This window comes from Phoxinus phoxinus (assembly GCF_949152265.1).
Source record: "Phoxinus phoxinus genome assembly, chromosome: 14".
Taxonomy (NCBI): domain Eukaryota; kingdom Metazoa; phylum Chordata; class Actinopteri; order Cypriniformes; family Leuciscidae; genus Phoxinus; species Phoxinus phoxinus.
The window spans coordinates 30,726,519-30,747,448 of record NC_136889.1 but is presented as its reverse complement, the minus strand read 5'-3'; the positions used below and the strand labels follow the sequence as shown (position 1 = coordinate 30,747,448).

The 20,930-nt window shown below is 38.1% G+C and overlaps 1 protein-coding gene across 1 annotated transcript in view; it reads right to left on the bottom strand.

Annotated features, from left to right (window-relative positions):
• The window catches only part of prkn (parkin RBR E3 ubiquitin protein ligase), a 175,050-nt gene that overhangs the window by 98,474 nt on the left and 55,646 nt on the right, over positions 1 to 20,930 (bottom strand). Inside the window, exon 3 of the mRNA XM_079634640.1 lies at positions 1,354 to 1,570. Within this exon, the coding sequence (XP_079490766.1) occupies positions 1,354 to 1,570 (217 nt within the window). The remainder of the gene's footprint in view (positions 1 to 1,353; positions 1,571 to 20,930) is intronic.

Genomic DNA, 20,930 nt, shown 5'->3' with positions numbered 1-20,930 from the left:
CAGTGCTGTACCAGGTGAGCTGCCGAGCAAGTTTACTATGTCAGAAAAGCCATACATATGAAGTGATTATGTGATGCAAATGTCAAAATGTATTCATTTACAAATAATGCACTATGGTAAGTGTTTTGAAGCCATAACAGTATTGTGCAAAGGAACACATTTGTCTTTATTAATCGATAATCTGCTAGCCTAGAAATCTAGACGCACCCTAGCGGCAGCAACATTTATTTTGCAGCCAGGGTAGTCTAGCAACTCTCCGTTGACTTTCGAGCTGGAAAAACCTAAATTGGGTCAGGCCAATCACGTCGTGTATAGAGTAGGCGGGGGCGGGCTTAACATAATGACGACAGAGTTGCGACGGTTCCCAGCCACTTGAAAACAAAGAATGGCGGCTGCGGATGGAGAACAGCGGTCTTTTGAATCGGCTTTGGCCGCGACTCTGGAGGACTTGGAGTTAAGTTTTTCTTTGAGAAAAGAGCAAAGAATGGCACTTAAGTCATTCTTAAAAAAGGAAGAAGTGTTCGGAGTTTTGCCGGACCGGATCTTTGCCGCTCTGACTACGTTACCTTCTTTGTTGCTCTGGTTGGTTTTAGCGCTATCCTATTGCGTGCAGAGGGAATTTGAAAGACAATCGTTTATCCCACCCCTCGGATTGAGCCATCCCAATGGTGAGTTGCCAGACCTAACATCTTGATGTAGGTCTGGCTTGCCAGGCTAATAATCTGTAGCCTGGTTCTACCAGACTCTCGTACACTTCATTTGTACAGAGAGTCTGGCCTCTCTCCATTGACAAGCGTTAATTTTCCTTGAAGGCGGGTACTCTGTTGAAGTTTAAAACTATTGGATCTGCCCAGAGTCACTCTGGCTCTGCCATAACCAATCGCTAACGTTTGGTCGTGACGTATGACGACTCAAACTAGCGCACGACCTCAATGTCAACGTTCTCAGCCACTCCCTCTGTTCGCTGATTGGATCTGCAAAAATTGATCGGAGAAAACCCAAGAATACACCAAAATCCCAGACCTAGTACTGAAGGAAAATTCAAATTGAGCGGAAGTACGTAGGAGGGCGGAGCCAGGCTAAATAATCTGCACGGTAATCATTATTTGCCTAAAATGAATATTTGTATGTTTTTTAAGTATTGAAAAAAGAAAAAAAATTGGAGCATGTTTTTTCATGAGCTTATGTTGATTACTTCACTTTAGTAGGATTTAGAGCAACATTTGAGACACCAAAAAGTACACTTTCTTCCATTAACTTTTTGTGCTTCTTCACTCTTATAAAGCACCAGCTACCACTGGACCAACACAAACATACGCACATAAAACAACACATACAAACACAGTTCAGTACCTGTGTGTCCAGCAGAGTCCCCCTGTCTGGACGCATCTGTCTCCAGAATGACAGCGAGGCCTTCGGATGCGGTGGTCAGACGGGAGCTACTGAGGTCGAGTCGGGTCAAGCTCTCGGCCCCGTGGCTCAGCCTGCGCTGCTGGACCAGCTCAGCGCGCCGGGTCGAGGACGGGGGCAGAACCACGTGAACCGTGCTCTGCTCGGGGAGATCGCAGCCCTGTCACAGAAGAGGACAAGCAGATAGTTACAGCTTCATCCGTGGTTAATATCACTATACCTCAGGGATTCTCTCACTTTTTCACTACACTAAAGAAACACCTATGCTTTCGTCAGGTTTGGGTTCTGTTCTGAGGAGATTAATGTGGTTGCTGTCTTCATGTAAATTAGATTTCATGATGATCCACTTTGTAATAGTTCTCACTGGTCCACTTCTGCTAAGCAATTTATGGTGATTATTAATGGAAAAACTGAATCTGAATGTAGTAACCCCATGTCAGATCAAAAATTGCTCAGAAAATGTTTTTTTATTCTTTCTTTTTTCTGAGACCATCCACAGTGTCAGTGATATGAATAGTAATTCTATGGTGCTGTAGTCTCAAAAGCGCATTGCAAGAAGATCTTTTCATCCTGTTGACTTTCATTTCTGTCTCCAGCATGAGGAAAGAAAGGATCAAACTTTGCCGTCATAAGTACCTTCACAAATTCAAGTAATCAAGCTGGCACATACGCCGCAGACCGGTGGGATTGTAGCGCCGGAAAAAACAGGTAGAGAGAATAAACATGCCAATCACTGTAAGACACTGACAAAAAGCTTGCATCTCGCAGAGAATGAAGGGAAGATGAAGGTAAAAACAGCATTGTTTGGAGAAGGCAGAACACTGACAAAGATATCATACAGTATGAGAAGCACTTTAATACGGTACAATTCCCTTAAGTATTCGCTTGATTGTAGAAACATAGTCCCTTAATTTCCTTTCTGGATATGACTAAAAAAAAGGTCTCTTTGAGTAGAGATGTGGATTGTAGAAGATGTTCAGAACTAAAATCATTTTCATCACATCTTCATATCTATCTTTTAATCTTTTAGTTGGTATTTAAAAGAACATATACATTATATACATTCATGGTCAGAATGATTGGCACTCCTGGTAATTATGAACAAAGAAGCTTGTGAAAATAAAATTGCATTGTTTATCCTTCTGATTAAAAATGTTTACAAAAATTGAACCATTCATTGAAGCAAAAAAAAACAAACCTGTAAATATTTTTTTTTATGAAAGATCAAAAGAATAAAAAATGCATTTATTTTCACAGCCATCTTTGATTATATTTATCAAGGGTGCCAATAATTCTGACCATGACTCTATCTTTTAGTGGGTATAGGAATAGTTCACCCAAAAATTATAAAACCTTATGCTGTCATTAATACATTTTCCATTTTTAAATAGAATGGTTTATAGCGAGCACATTTGCCAAGCTTAAAAAAAGTCATAAAATGCATGCTATATTCTTCTCTCCTTTTAAAAAAAAACATCCAAAGACATATTCTCGTAAAAAACAAGATATGTTTTATTCATTCATGAAATGTAATCCAATTTTTAGATCATGTCGATTCACAGACCAATTATTAAACTGTGATGCTCTACCATTTGTCTTTACCTCTTGTTGAGCAGAGAATCATTTCTACCTGGAAAAATAGCAGAATGTTTGATGCAAATCAGACGAAAACATTCCTCTCAGAAAACCTCTCTGACAGGGAAAATGGTTCTTTTGTCTGAAACCGTTCTCAAACAAGTATTAATTTCTTAGTGTTAGCAAAAACAACATAGACGGACAAAATAAAGATCTTGTCCATTTTCTCCATCAGTCCCTGAGAGTTGATTTTTTCAATGGCATAACATGAATTAAAGAAACCTCTCGCTCCAGGTTAACGGACACCCAGCAAAGCCTTATCACACTTTCCTGTAATAGAAGAGACACTATGAAAGAAAGATGGGCCACATGCTGGGTAACAAAGCAGCCATAGCAACACATTGCTAGATCCCTATCGAGAAATGCAGGAATGGAAATTAGCATTGATCATTAGTTACATGATGGATGCTTTAAAGGCCGCTGGGACATAAAATATGCCGGTCAATATCAATTTAGTCGCACCGCAGTGCATTTTTGACTTCGCATTTGTGTTCCATGACAAAATCCTTTTTATTCGAACGGTACGCCTACAGAGTTCGCGATAACCTCTAATTCACATTAATTGAGCCAGCAGTTTTCCTGATAAACTCCAGTTCTCAGAGTAAAGGGTTTTGCTTTGGACAAAAATAACTCTACAAATGCACTCTGAGATAAAAAGCAATTTCCAGGACGTGAACTTGTGACATTTAGAAAAAGCATTGATCCAAACAAAACACAAACAGCCTGAAAATTGAGCACAAAACTAAGAGACGGGGAAAAAAAGAAAGAATAAAGTCTCCACAGCAAGAGCATTTGAGGATGTCAGCCCGCCTCGATTCTGATTTGTATTTATGCATATATATATATATATTTTTGCATCTTCAAATCCACTTACTTTGGGGACAGAGCGGCGCTTGTACTCCAGAAAGTGCCTTCATTTTACGCACATGTGACCTTTTTCAATTGAGACATTCTCTTGGGGGAGCCTGATCAACAAGTCAGTCTTTTAAAGACAGGGACATTGTGCATTAGCAACGGCTTGGCTCTTAAAGATACGCAGCGAATGAATTTCAATGCTGAAAGCACGGAGACGATCAATTTATCTTTCATCCGGAATCATAAGCAGCCCCAGAGAGTCTGGACACTTTCTCAAGGTCATTTATGGCCATGGCTGGCATCAGTACTCAACATATTCATCTATATTTCATCTTAAAGGGACACTGGATTAGCCTAGCCTGTGAGCTGAATGTCAACATGATTAGCAAATAGTTTGTCTTCGAATTAAAACTAAAGTTGAAAAAATGGATGTCCTACAAAACTTAGCCCTGAGGAAGTGACATTTTGACATTTTCCGTGTTACTTTCAAAAAAGATATTTGACTTTTCAGAACGTTGAACACAAAACGATGTTCCAAAGAATGTCAAAGCTTTAAAGTAAGGGGGTTCTCAAGTTTCAAAAAAGAAAAAATGCACATAAAAAAGGTCAAAACCTCAAGACTCTTGAAAACAATCATCTTTTCTTTTTTTTTGCAGTGATCATTTCAGTGAACAGATTCTTAAAATAATCACTTATTTAAAAAAGTTTTTTATAATCTGAAGAACCTTTTTTCACTGTTAATAATCGTTTGAAGCAATACGGTTCCATGGATGTTTAAGATTCTTCAAGAAACTATAGATCCCAATAAAGATTTAGTTTTTTTTTAAGAGTGTAGTGCATATATTTTAAGCCTTCTTATAGATTTTTTTGTGATAAAAATGCATGCAGTTAAACCACTACTGAAAAACCTGGTGTTGTATCTCTCAAATCCCATTTGCACTTCTGCGCATTCAAACTTGGTGCATGACAAGAACCTACAGCAGAGTTGAAGTACTCTGGTTTGTCTCAAGTTCGAGTCCAAGACCATATTTTCAGGGTCTCGTTTCTGCATTTGGACTCATCTAGATCAGATTAAACCCTCTTCAGGTCTCTATTTTTACCTTTCCAAGTAAACACAGTAATTTATGTCTTAAGTGAATGTAATCAGTTGAGAAGTCCATGGTTGAGAAAGAACAACGCACGAGTAATAAATCCGTGCAGTCGATCTTAAAGTGACAGCAAATGTATTGACAGTCATTTAATGCAAAACAAAAAAGTGAAAATATCTCAGTCTCTCTTAACTGAATCACTTAGTAACTGTAATAAGAATAAATGTAAGTTTAATTTACACAGTAAAGACTGTGCTTTTTTTTTGTGTGTGTGTGTGTGTGTGTGTGTTTCTTATTTCTAGCGCTTAAACTTTTTCAGGTCTATTTTATTTATCACTCTTTAAATAAGGTTTTTATTATATACTTTTTTTATACCATTTTAATATCAAAATTATTATCACCATTTTCAATATCATTCAAGCATCAAAAAACGACTATCCTAAAAAAACGATCAAGCTTGTGAATTACCTATCAAGCAGTCATGAGTGACAAACTCATATTGTGACATACAATTTTGGCCATTTGCCCCAATTTGGCAGTCTTATATTTTCACAGTCATGGTCTTGTAATGGACTCTGGAGCATTTGGATTTGGCCAAGAATCAAACTTGACCTTCTTCACTCTTGACTCTTACTTGAATGATCTGGTTTCGACTACAACAATTGGCATCAATGACTCCAAACAAGGTGCTAGGAATCTTTATACATAAGTATGAATACATAAAAGTTCAAAAATTTAATTTAAGAGCTATGGCAGAGATTATTATTTAGTAAACAATGCTTCAAATTTGTTTTCATATACAGTTTCATAAGACTTATAGCTTATAACAATATACATATGGCTACTTTTATTGTGATAGATCAAGCAGATCCACATTGTGTTCCACAGAAGAAAGGAATACAGGTTTAGAATAACATTGTCACTTTTAGCAATTTAAGCAAATGCCTTTGCTTGCATATCTGACAAAACTGGATATGACCATGAAAAATGGCATTAAATAATACCATATAATAGAGTTTAATATAATAAAAACCCACTTTCAAATTAGCATTTTATAAAATCCCCTATTAAAACACCGCTAGGGACCAAGTTAAAATCCACTGTTAGTTCAATCAGAGATGACTAAGCATCTTCAGAAAACACATGCAATGTGAGACACTACCCCATGTAGACAGATGGTGTGGAGAGCTGGGCTTGAGACAAAAGGCCTGAGAGGACACCGTGACTAATATGAGCCGGGACTTCCAACTGTGGAAGATCGACACCAGACAAAGATGGAAAAACAAGAGCATCTTGTTGGTTAAGCTGCTTAAGAAGTCAAGGGCGACACTAGAATCACATACTAACATCCGCTTTGAAAACACCATTAAGTATTTACAAGGGGACTCCGTCCTTGCAATGCATTGACCAAGCATTCACGTTTGCATAATAGCGTTGAGTATATCTTTGGCCCAAGGAAACGTGTGGCGCAAGCCTGAAATAAGATGGTGATTGGCTCCTTGGTGAGGCGAAAGGCAAGGGCGAGGATGACTCTCATTCAGGAAGAGTCCTTGAAGCTGAATGCATGTTGTAACCTTCAGAGCACTGGCGTTTATCTGTATTGCTCCTTCAGAGAGTGTGGAGAGTGTGAAAGGAGGAGGACGAGACAGAGAAAAATGGGGGAGATGAGCACTTTGGAAAATAGAGGTAATAACAGTGAGCAAGCCAATGGGTCAGAGAGGAATATAAAAGAGTGAGAAGAAGACAAAAAAGAAAAACAAAGACAAAAAAACAGCACAGAACAGAGCAAATGAGGCACACGGGACGTAAAAGAGAGACATAATGACAAACAACTAGACAAACAAAGAAAGAGTGCAGACAAACCACTGACAGCAACATGAACTCTCTTCAGGGAATTAAGAATTAAGAATGAAATCCAGACACTGGTAATGTTGTTTATTTGTGTTGCTTTAGCATCTGATTCACGAAAGGAATTATGCAAATGAGGTGACAACAACAAGCCAATGAAATCTATGCTGATTGCAGTTTACACAATGCAGAACACCGAATCACGTTCTGGGTGCTGAAGGATACAGCAGACTACCGCAATCTGACACACTTTACTGTTATTTATATACTATTATAGTATTTTTAAATATTTCATATAAATATGACTAGTAAGTCAAAGTCCAAATCACATTCTTTGCTGTCCCAAATTAATTGATATAAGTACCAGTGTAGAACACTATATAGAAACTGTGTCTATTCCTCGTTTAGTGAGGCCAAACAATAAATCTACTGCAGGATCTAAGAAAAATCTAATTGTGATTAAACCAGAAAATCTCAATATTAGTGAACAAAAACAATTTCTAAAGCTAGGTCTTCTAAACATTAGATCGCTTACACCTAAGGCGGTTATTGTAAATGAAATGGTCACTGATAATAGCTTCGATGTACTCTGCCTTACTGAAACCTGGCTTAAACCAAATGATTATTTCGGTCTTAATGAGTCCACTCCACCAGGATACGGTTATAAGCATGAGCCCCGTCTGATTGGTCGTGGCGGCGGTGTTGCAACAATCTATAGAGATATTCTTAATGTTACTCAGAAAACAGGCCACAGGTTTAATTCGTTTGAAGTACTTGTTCTAAATGTTACGCTCCTAGATGTAAGAAAGAAATCCCTATTATCTCTAGCCTTGGCTACCGTATATAGACCGCCAGGGCCTTACGCTGATTTCCTAAAAGAGTTTGCAGATTTTCTCTCAGATCTATTGGTCAATGCCGATAAGGCAATAATTGTTGGAGATTTCAACATACACGTTGATAACACAAATGATGCGTTAGGAGCTGCGTTTACAGATTTATTAAACTCCTTTGGGGTCAAGCAAAACGTTAGTGGTCCCACTCATCGTCTTAATCATACTCTAGATTTAATTATATCATATGGAACCGATCCAACCGATATAGATATTATACCGCAAAGTGATGATATCACTGATCATTACATGGTAACTTGCATACTACGTACGGCTGAAATGTGTCATGTTGCGCCACGTTATCGACCAGGCAGAACAATCCTTCCAACCACTATAGATAGATTCTTGAATAGCTTACCTGATCTATCTCCGCTCCTCAGTGAACCCAAACAAACAGATGAGCTAGAGGAAATGACTAGCAGTATGAGCACCATTTTCTCTAGTACATTAGAAACTGTTGCACCAATTAGATTAAAAAAGGTTAGAGAGAAAACTAAAGCCCCATGGTACAACAGTGCTACGCATGTTATCAAGAGAGAAACTCGTAACTTAGAGCGCAAATGGAAACAAACTAATTTAGAGGTCTTTAGAATCGCGTGGAAAGACAGTATGTCACGTTATAAAAAGGCTCTAAAAGCAGCCAGGTCTGAGCATCTCCGCAAACTAATAGAAAATAACCAAAACAATCCAAGGTTTTTATTTAACACCGTGGCTAGATTAACAAATAAACAGACATCACCTGAACAAAATATTCCGTTACATTTTAATAGTAATGATTTCATGAATTTCTTCACTGAGAAAATAGAAAGCATCAGAAACACAATTGTAAATGTACAATCTTTGACAGCGTCTTATGATTCAGCCTCAATTATCGCCCCTCAAGAACAACTACAGCGCTTTACAACTATAGGACAGGAAGAGCTAAATAAACTTATCACTGCATCTAAACCAACAACATGTTTATTAGATCCAATACCCACTAAACTACTGAAAGAAGTGTTACCTGTAGTGGAAGAGCCTCTTCTCAATATTATTAACTCGTCTCTATCTTTAGGACATGTTCCAAAAACATTCAAGCTGGCAGTTATAAAACCTCTTATTAAGAAACCACAATTAGATCCAAATAACCTAGCAAATTACAGACCCATTTCAAATCTTCCATTTATGTCTAAAATACTAGAAAAAGTTGTGTCCGCTCAATTGTGCTCTTTCTTGCAAGAAAACGATATCTATGAAAAGTTTCAGTCAGGATTCAGGCCACATCATAGCACAGAAACTGCGCTGGTTAAAATTACAAATGATTTACTTTTAGCTTCTGACCAAGGCTGTATCTCAATACTAGTTTTACTCGATCTTAGTGCTGCGTTCGACACTATAGATCATAAAATACTCTTAGATCGACTTCAAAATTACACTGGTGTTCAGGGACAGGCATTAAGCTGGTTTAGATCGTACCTATCAGACCGTTACCATTTTGTCCATTTAAATGGGGAAAAATCAAAGATAACGTCAGTAAATTATGGAGTGCCACAGGGATCTGTATTAGGCCCCCTGCTATTCTCAATTTATATGCTGCCACTTGGTAATATTATAAGAAAACATGGAATAAGTTTCCACTGTTATGCTGATGACACTCAATTATATATTTCATCTAGACCAGATGATAACACTAAATTATCTAAAATGACAGAGTGTGTTAAAGATATAAAATATTGGATGACGTGTAATTTTCTTCTATTAAATTCAGATAAAACGGAGGTATTACTGATTGGTCCAAAAAACTGCCCACAAAACCTCTTACAATACAACCTTAATCTAGATGGACGTCCTGTTACTTTATCCTCTACAGTAAAAGACCTGGGTGTTATACTAGACCGCAACTTGTCTTTTGAAAATCATATTTCAAATGTCACAAGAACAGCCTTTTTCCACCTTAGAAACATTGCTAAGCTACGTAATATGCTATCAGTTTCTGATGCAGAAAAGTTAGTTCATGCATTCATGACCTCGAGACTAGATTACTGTAATGCTCTATTAGCTGGTTGTCCTGCATCCTCCGTAAACAAGCTACAGTTAGTCCAAAATGCAGCCGCTAGAGTTCTTACTAGGTCAAGAAAATATGATCATATAACACCAATTTTATCATCTCTACACTGGTTACCTATTAAGTTCCGTATCAATTACAAAGTATTGTTACTGACCTATAAAGCCCTAAATGGTTTAGCTCCTGTGTATTTAAGAGATCTTCTATCGCCATATATTCCATCGCGCTCTTTAAGATCGCTAAATTCGAGGCTTCTGGTCGTACCTAGGATATCTAAGTCCACTAAAGGAGGGAGGGCGTTTTCACATCTAGCTCCTAAACTCTGGAATAGCCTTCCTGATACTGTCCGAGGCTCAGACTCGCTCTCCCAGTTTAAAACTAGATTAAAGACGCATCTCTTTAGCCAAGCATTCACATGATGCATCTCATACCTTTTATACTAAAGTTAAATCAGATCAAATGCATTCATATTATGAACAGCAGCTACGCTAATTATTTCCCATCTGCCTTTTTTGTTGTTATCTCGGGACGCCTGTCCCGAGATAACTCAAATAGAGTTTGTCAGCTCCAGTTAGTATCCAGCCTCTCATGGAGACTTCAGATGCCCCAACGCCTGTGATGAGACGACTCGACGCCTGTGAAGAGACGACCCAACGCCGGCGATATGTTATGCCCTAAATTTCATGATTAACTAACTGTATTTTTGTATGTATATTTTTGAAATGCATTTTCTGTAAAGCTGCTTTGAAACAATGTGTATTGTGAAAAGCGCTATACAAATAAACTTGAATTGAATTGAATAAATAAATATCAGCTTTTATTTTTATATTTACAGTTTTTCGATTTAATTTTAGTTTAAATTTTAGTGATTGTCATTTTTGTGATCTTTTAAAAAGTATTTGTATTAAGCTATAGTTATCTATTTATTTGTTTGTTTTAGTTTCACTAATTTCAGTACTTCTACTCAAATTAATTTTATTTCCGTTATTTGCCAAGGCAACATTTTTCATTTTCATTTAAGGTCCCCCTGTGGTGAAAATCAAGTTTTTATTGTTGTTTAAATGTCTGTGGTGTTTTTAATATGCTTTAATACAAACCATGTGTAAATTCATAAGTTAACACCATTGCTGAGTATTTTCTCCTTAAAGCTGCAGTGAACCAAAAACATGGTTTGAAATCGCTGGTGTTTCTGACGTCACAAACAACCTTGTAACCAATCAGATCAACGTGTGATCGTCAACGAGTGGATCTCTGAGCTGAGTGAGTGAGTGGAGACGGGGCTCATTTGTATATTCATAGAACCAAGTATACTAAATGAGGCAAGGGTATAGAGTTACATTCAAGCTATTTTAAGGCATGAAGGTTTTTTTTTCAAGGAAAAAAACATTTAAAAATGTAATGCTGCGTTCACACCAAACGCGAACAGAGCGTCTGGCGCGAGTGATTTCAATGTTAAGTCAATGTAAAGACGCATTTACGCGCGTCTATAGGTCCTGGGGCGCGAATGAGGTTCTTAGCGCAGTAAACGCGAATTCGCCTCATTCGCGCGCCCAGTTTGCACGAATGCCGCGAATTGAGCATTTGCGTTGCTTTTGTGCATTCACGTGGTTGACAAGAATTCACATCTGACGCCTGAGTTGAAAAATCTGAACTTTGGCGTCAATTCGCGCCGTGTTAACCAGCGTTACCCTGCTTGTTGCTGTCACGTGGTCAAGTGACATGATAAACGGGGGCAGGCCCGCTTTTCAGTTTATATTTTTGGCCTCAATAACTTATTTTATACGTTTGGCCTCAATAAATAATTGTAATATCATGTCTATGATTCTAATGTACAACAAAGCAAATCTTTTATCACATAAAAACTTGATTTCAATTTATGAGACATGTTAATTTTGTATTGAATGCTATTTATTCCATATCTAAATCTAGATTATATGAAACATTATTATCCTAATGTAAAGACAACCAACATACTTTAGTGTATAAGAACATAGTTCGTGTCTGGACAGTGTTGTGTCTTGTGTGAGAAAAAAAAAAAATCACAGGACAGGTTAATTACTTTTGGAGGCTGGCTCCATTTATCATCCAAACAAAAATAAATGATAGATTAGGTGGGTGAGGGCGAGGGTGATCCTTGGTCCGATGCGGGACAACAGGTTCAAAGTGTTCAGGCGTCAGACTAGACACGATAGGCACGAATTTGACGGTCTATTCGCGTTTGGTGTGAACGCAGCATAAGTGTATCAAAGATTATTGTGTAAAATAAAACACACACAGACACACAATAATATTAAATTTAGCTTTTTTAATGAAAACTGCATTTATATGTCAGTGTCTGTATGAGGAACACGTATGACCGTCTGGAACAGAGCAGGGGGAATTAAAGATGAGTTGATTACAGCATCACAGACTGTGACTGTGAGAAACACATATATAACGTGAGACCCAGGAGCTATGAGCTGTGCAAATAAGCTATTAGTCGGTTACATTCTCCAGAAACACTCAGTACAACACACTCGCGCATACACAAGGCCAACTCTTTTTAATTAGTGCGAGTTTTATCTGTGCCCCAGTAAATTCACTGCACAATGAAGCTGTGGTAAATATGGATGAGAGACACGTAAATTAATTTTGAGAGAAGATGAGAGCTTATTAAAACAAATTGAGTAAATATACAGCATATTGATTCCAGAGAGCAAGGTGACAACCTGGTGCTGGTGTTAACACTTAAGAGCCACTCGAGAAGAGAGCCGGGGGAAAACACAAGGATTCTCACGCATTTACTATCACACAAAATATGTTGGGCTTGTTTTCTGCATGCTTCAATTTTGTGAAGAAATATGGCCACCAACAAACTAGAAGTCTGCAACCTGACCTGAGAATGACTAGACACTATAGACTGACAGGAAACAAGTCACATGGCCATTACAAATCAGTCATTTAATTTATTTTTTAATTACAGATTGACCAATATATCTGATTAATCAATCAAACATGCCCAGCACCAGATTAATCGACTTGCTCTTTGGAACTATCAGCTATATCAGGAAAAATTTGTTTGATAGTTCGCAATAATTTTTATTTTATCTGCGTTTTTCTGTGACCGGCAATGGAGGGTTCTGCCGTTTCAAGTCTTTGGTTCTACAGTACAAATGTGCAGTCATATTTATCGTTGGTCTGCAAATTTTTTAAGGAGAAGTACAGTCATTTCAATAGGAATCCAAAAATTTTAATTTTGAATTGGGTTCAAGTTCGTCACGTGGATTCACTGCGTTGACCAACAGAAATTACAGCACGCGATCTGATTAGCTCTTTCGCTTTACTACTAGTTGTAGCACAAATTAAACATGAATGAACATCAGAAGGTATGTTGGAAGATACAACTTACAGAAATCTCATGTAATCACTCAATCAGTGTTTCAACCGTGGAAAGTAAAACAGATTGTGAACAATACGTTACATTATGTTACATTAAAGGTTGTGTAGGTAAGAATTGTATAAAGAACTTTTTTTCAAATTGGCTTAAACTGTCTTTATATACCAATACATAATTAAAATGTAAGTACTAGTGTTGTCAAAAGACCCGGTACTTCGGTACCATTTCGGTACTAAAAAAATTAAATGTTTACGGTACCAGCTTTTCTTAAGTACCGGTAGTACCGAAGTATCGGATTAATCCGGTTCTTGACGCGCTGTCCGAATGGTGCACAGTTGCGTCCTCTTCATAAACACACTGAGACATGGCGACCGGCGGCGCTGCTAATGCGGTTTCTCTGAATCCACTTGTTGACCAGAAAGGAGGAAAGAGCCGTTCACAGCGCGTTTTTTGCGCGTGCAAATTCGTTTTCCAGGCGCGCCTCTGTTCATGGTTGCATAGCAACGGCAGACGCAACAGGAAAGCACGCGCTTGTGGAAAGGAGAAAGCGGTGCAAACTGCGCTCTTCATGATGACGACGAGGAAGTATCATCATAAAATTAATTGATTTCTAGCCCTTGTATTAGCTTTACTACTAGATATATTCATTGAGATGAGAAATAAAAAGCCGCCCTGTACAGCTGTTCGGCTGAGCTTTCCATGTTGTTACGGAAAGACCGCTGGTTTTTGTCACATGACCTGTTGAGATGCATTGAAGTGCTTCTCACTGAATTTGCACGCGCATAAAACGCGATATGTGAACGGCCCCTAAAGTGGTATCGTGTGTGGTTGTATCTTGTTTAAAAGGCCTTTTAAATATGAACGCAGTTTTGGATTAAATAAAAGGACAGTCAAGTCAAATAAAACACGTTTTATCTCCTGTTTAGTTGGTAACACTACATTGAGATACCATTCATTAACATTACTTAATGCCTTATCTAACATCAACACATTGAGTGAACAATATATTTTTACAACATTAATGTATGTTTGTGAATGTTATTTAATACAAACACTTTTACAACTTTTGATTTTAAAAATGTATTAGTAGGCTACATTTTTAAATTACCCCAAGGAGAATAATTGCTTCAGTGTATAAGTTGTTAGGTCATTTTATCTAACAAATGGATATACACTTTAATATATGCAAATTTAATCAAAATTAGCTTTGGTACCGAAATTGGTACCGAGAACCGTGGATTTCCACAGGTATCGGTACCGAATACTGAAATTTTGGTACCGTGACAACACTAGTAAGTACTTTGAAAAAGAGAGTATAAAAATTGAGTGACTCTAGTGTATTTAATCTTCAAAAAACACAGCTCATTAATTCCTACCGGGACGAAACAAGTGATTGGCTTGCGCGACTGTCACTTTCCGTCGCCATGACTACCGCCGCTATTATTGGCTCTGCCCACGTGCGCACACTCGCGCACCCGTTTTTAGGTGGGAGTGAATGGAATTAATGAGCTGTGTTTATTGAAGATTAAATACACTAGAGTCACTCAGTTTTTTTATACTCTCTATTTCAGAGTACTTGCATTTTAATTATGTATTGGTATATAAAGACAGTTTAAACAAATTTGAATAAAAGTTTTTTTAGACAATTCTGACCTACCCTTCCTTTAAGATCAGGGAAGCGATTCGATGAACATAACTCATTAGTTAGCTAGATAAAAAAATAACACTAGAGAGGAGCATTTTTCTAAATATATGCACACTATTATATATTCATTACATATATTCACTACTATATTATAGTATGACATGTTCCCCCTCTCTCTCTCTCTCTCTCTCTCTCTATTTACGAGATGAGTGCCATAAACAGCCCCACAATGGCATAATTACCAGTGAGAAATTTTTTTTTTTTTTTGCACCCAAACCTTGCAAATTGGTCTTGATCATAATAAAATTTTCTTTGTGAGTGCTCACTCTACAGTTACATTAGTTTGCACACATTTAGTTTACTACCAGTTCATGAGGCAGCAGGATATATTCCCCAGCCTATACCTTTCCCATCATTCTCTTTGGCAGGACAATAATTATAAACAGATAGGGTAAAGCATTGACTTCACACTTATGAGGAATAATAAATGGATTGTGCTTCTCAGGAAGAGAAAGAGGGAGAAAGAAATATGAAATTGTCCAACACGTCTAATTTGTTCTAAATCACACTGTATTGCATTGTAATTAGACTTCAGAACTTATTCTGTAAGTAGGAACTTTCTGGCAATGACATGAAGGCAGCATAAAATCTCTAGAGACAACCACTGCTTCTAAATGTCTATCAGTCAAAACCTCAAGTAAGGACTGGAAAATGACAGGAAATGTGTGAACAATCTAAGTCTGTACAATGAATGTTTCTCCACTGATTTATGAGCTCTAGCGTGATTGAAAGATTACATTAAGTTAGGACTGTGACGTGGCAGTTTGTTTACCACTGCGATGGTCATGGACCAATATAAATATGTTTTTTATATAAAGTTGTTTCATTGGAATGTAAACAAGTGTTTAAATAAAAGGTTTTCAGGGGACTTTCTAGGGACTGGTCACATCATCTAAATTTTCAATTGGCCAAATTCACCTTTGACTAAGCCCCGCCCCCCTTAGTTACTGTTGCTACATCCGTCAACTTCATATGGGCTCTGGTTTGGTATCAAGTGCCCGATAGAAGTAGGCAAAAGGGGCTGCAGTGTGCGTTCGAAGGCTATATTCAAGACATACCGGTGAAACGCAAGCAACAACAAGGCATCCAAATAGAGGCAAAAGCATAACGGTCACAGTCAAAAAATGAACCACCTCATATCCTAATCGAGACGGATGCTGTGACTAACAATATCAGGAGAAACACTGTTCATGCAAAGCTGGGTAGGTCTCTATTCACTTCAATAATCGTTACTACAAAGCAAACGGACTACGCAAGTATAAAGTTGTATTTATTAGCAGCGTGTGCTAGCGTATCAACCATTAGCTAGGGCAGAGAACCGAAATCATAACCTAAAACTGTCTAACTAGTATAACTTCACAGTAAGGTTAAAAGCTAAATGTATCTTAGAGACAAAAGTGAGCTTGTTGATCTTGAGGGGTTTCGCTGACTGAGGACGTCCACACAGTTTAATCCAAAGACGACACTTGTCAGGATTTGACTTCGGTTTTGGAAAGGGAAAAAACGGACACCCCCCTCCAACCTCTCTGGGAAATGCGTATCTGTGTTACAAATGCCCCAGGCACGACGTTTAACCATATTTTTGATAAAACTACGACGGTAATAGCCTGCCGAGACCATAAATATGAGACGCCTGTGTTAAAGTCAATGGAGCGCTGTGAAAAAGTGTTGGACCTCTGTGGGAGCTCGTTCTTGGCTGCGCTGTGATTGGTCAATCTACATTCTAGGGTGTGGCTTAGCCAAAGGCAAATTGAATTTCTGTGAATTGTATACATTTTAAGCTAAATGGTAGGCTATAAATACCAATTTCCTTCGCCACTGCTACTATTATTACACTTGTAACAATTTTCCTTACACTAAAAGAATAAGGGAAAAGTACATCACGCAAAACATAAGGTAACGGGCGGATCTGATACCTGGGGTGACTACAAACAGTAACTAGCTTACTTTTGGTTACAAAACCCCTTAAATCAACAAAATAAATGATCAATCATACGTGTATAAACTTAAAATAATTGTACATTAACGAAAAGTCCACAATAAACAGGTTCAACAACGTGTATTGGCAGATATAGAAGGTTTATACACGTCGGGCAACACAGAGATATTCAGCGCTGGAGACGCGGCCGCGCTCCGATATACATCAAACAAACAACTCAATTCCACACACATTTAAACCCCAGAAACCCAATGTCCCAGCAGATCAAAATACTCATTCAATCAAACATAAATTGTCCGGACTGAACTAGATGTCCTCCGCGAAGAGAAGGGAAAAACAAAACAAAAACAAAAAGATACCGGATGAAGCGTGGCGAGCCGCCGCAGTCAACTAATTTCCTCCATGAACTCACGCAAACTCGCCACAGTCTGTTTAGCCGCCGGGATGCTGTAGTAGTCCATAAAAGCCCGCGTATAATCCACAAAAAGTCAGTTGAATTCCTCAGGCCACATACACAGAGCCCGCTAAACTCCGACCGCTTCCCCGATTGCACTCCAGAGTACTCTTTTCCACGTCACTTCCCATTCTCCTTTTTGAAAGTTCTCCGGTGGCAAAAAATAATAAAAACAAAGAAAAAGTCCTTATAACCATCCGTGCTTACATCATAGGCATTTGACACAACAGTTGATTATTTTTTCTTTACATGTAAAGGAAAAACAATACCACAAAGCATGTTTACCATCACCTCAAAAATCTGTACATGAAGGCAGAATAGGTGACTATTACACACTTGTATACAAAACTTTGTACTTTATACCTGTCATAGTGTGTGACATCATGTGCACCTTATCGCCTGGCACAAATGACGAGCAGATGATGATTTTCAGTTGAGTTATGAGGTGAGACGCTGAGCTCCACACAGCATCTGCTCTTACACACTGCAGAAGATTCATCAGTGAAAATGAGGTACCGTGTCTCACACGACTGTACTGGGCTTTGTTCAGACTTTAGTGGCAAAAACTAGACAAATCTTGTTGTTGACATACACAAGAGCTCAAACCCGAATTTGCTCCTATATTTACCACTGGGAGATTCAAATGGTAAATATTTCCTTGGCATGTGTGTTGTCTGCACATATAGGTGAATGCCTTTCCCCATCGTTTTGACCCAAATAAAAGCAGAGATCCGTGTTAAGCTGATCATATTTACGAGATGAGTGGCATAAACGGTGCCACAATGGCATAAGTATGCCACAACTCAAAATGTGAACTGCTTATGCAGTTTTGAAGGGCCCCTATTATGATATTTTAAAGTTTCTTAATGTTGTTTTGGAGTCTCCTACAACAGGTTTACATGCATCAAAGGTCAAAAAACTGTTTAATTTACTCATTTTCACATTTGCACATCACTCAGATTCTCAAACGACTCACCAAATGAATCAATCTCTCTAAATCCCTCCTTTCCGCGAGCTACTCTGCTCTGATTGGCCAGACAGCTCAGTCTGTTGTGATTGGTGAAACAAAAACTCCCATTCCCATAACATGACAGCTCTGCATGCCCTGAGGCTTCCCACACCATAAACTAAACACAGTAACGAACAATGAGGTCGATTTTACCATATCAATGCGAGCGCAAGTGCGATGATGAAACACTAGAAGAACTAGTTATTCAACCTGAACCTCCATCGCAAGAACGACTCGAGCAGGACGTTTCAGTGATACACTACTCGGTTTGAGGAACATTATGAGATGTTGCAATTCCTCACCATCAGCATTTACAAGTGCATGTCCATCAACCGATTATTTTACTTGTACTAATTTATTTACCGAGTATGTTTCTAATATATTGCGGTGAACACGTAGAAACTGTATCAATAACAGTGCCTGTATGCAATGTATATATTAGCCGATCTCTAGCGTGAATGACTGATGTAACATAAACATTGGTAAAACAAATCTTGCTCCATGCTTAATCTTTCCTCAAAGTAGTGAGAACGACAAACAATCTGCATTAATAGACAAGAGTTTTATGTAATAGTGGCGCACAGCTGATTAGCAGAAGTATTTCAGTAAGACAGTGATAACATGAGTTAGCCAGTTAGCAGGAGATCTACACAATGTAAAACTCAAAACTAGTATTTTGAACACCGTCTTTCAAGAGCAAGCGGTTTGCGAATCCTGCATTGAACTCCGATATTCGAGAAGTCGTCATCAGTAAAATAAAGGTAACAGGAATAGTTTAGGATTATACTGCTGTAGTATCATGGTAAAGATTAATTTTAAACACAGATTCTTCACATGCTCGTCCTTGGGCAGTGAACATTTTGTTTTATTTACCGTCACATTGTAGAGCACAGCGTCTCCTCGACATGATGCTGTCCAGTGTCCACAGGAATCAGCTGCCGGTTTGAGGTTTAAGTTTCCCTGGTGTCTGCGCGCGCAATAAGCGGGTGGGATAATGTTTCGTCTTGACGTCACAACGAAACGGCTTATGACTCGTTTGAAAAACAATTAATTTCATTGACTCAGAGTCGACTCTTACTTTTGAAAGACAATAACTTTATATACGGTGCACTTTCAGATTTAAAACTTAATTTCATTCACTTAGAGCTATATTACACACTACATGAAAGGTCATTTAAAAAAAATCCATAATAGGGGCCCTTTAACCCATGTTAGGTATATGCATATGCTACCAATCAAAACTTTGGGGTTGGGGTAATATTGTGAAATATTTATAATCTAAAATACTGGTTTTCTAATTTATATGTTTTAAAATGTAATTTATTCCTGTGATCAAAGCTGAATTTTCAGCATCATTACTCCAGTCTTCAGTGTCCCCTGATCCTTCAGAAATCATTCTAATATGCGGATTTGCTGCTCAAGAGAAATTTATGCTTATTATCACTGTTGAAATCAGTTGTGCTGATTAATATTTTTGTGGAAACGTTTTTCAAAATTCTTTGATGCAAATTCACGGCTGTAAAGTAGACGGTGCAGCTAAAAACATAGAATAGGACACAGGAGAAAAAAGTTCAAAACTCTTCTTTAACCAACACCCCCCCGGTACATCCCACATGTACCTACTGTGGGATGATGACTGTCATGGTGTTGCCATCTAGACCAGGGACGTGCAGAGAGTTCCTCAGGGGCAGGGGCTCAAATATAAAAAGGGGCATATATATATATATATTTACACACAAACACACACACACACAAATATATATATATATATATATACACACACACACACACACACACACACACACACACACACACACACACACACACACACACACACACATATATATATATATATATATATATATATATATACAGGGCCGTCGCTGGTGGGGTGAAAGGTGGTGACAATTATAGGGGCCCCCGCTGCCCAGGGGGCCCCACAAAATCCAGCAGTTATACTATAGGGACACTATTGCATGAATAACTATAATATTTATTAGTTGTATGCCTGAGATTTAAAATGAAAACCACAAAAAAAACATGCAACTTGGTTAAATATTTTTTCCAAATAGCTGCTTCTCTTACCTCCCTAAAAATGGTTTAGTCCGATCTATTTATTAGTTATTAATAAATACCCCGCCCAAGCTCGTGAAGAGAACCAATCAGAGTTGAGGCGGCATTGCCTGAAGACGTTAATCTGGTGGAACTGACTCACTGGAAAAATGTCGGGAAAAAGAAAATACAAATCTGGTTATCAGAAACGCCACGAAAAGAAGGAGAGGGAGGCCAGGAGAGTTGTTGGATCCCAGTCAATTAAAACCTTCTTTAACGCAGGTTAGTGTATTGTATTGTTATTTCGCTGAGAATCAGAAAACTACCGTCTTCTTTCACTTCATTAACGGGCGCGAGCGGCACTACAACCGACTGAATGATTACGCGATTAAAATCCCTGTCCTTTTCACTATTGTAAATAACTTGACACGAGACACGACGCATTGCATTATGCATAATATGACCTGCTGGCTGGTGATGTGTTTATTACATCAAGAAACACGAATACAACTGCACTTGAATACATAAATGTATGAGCTTTATTTAAATATTATTTTACCAGTTCCATATTAGGCTATCTCTATTAAAATACATAATAAGATAAATCTTTTTTAAAACTTTGACT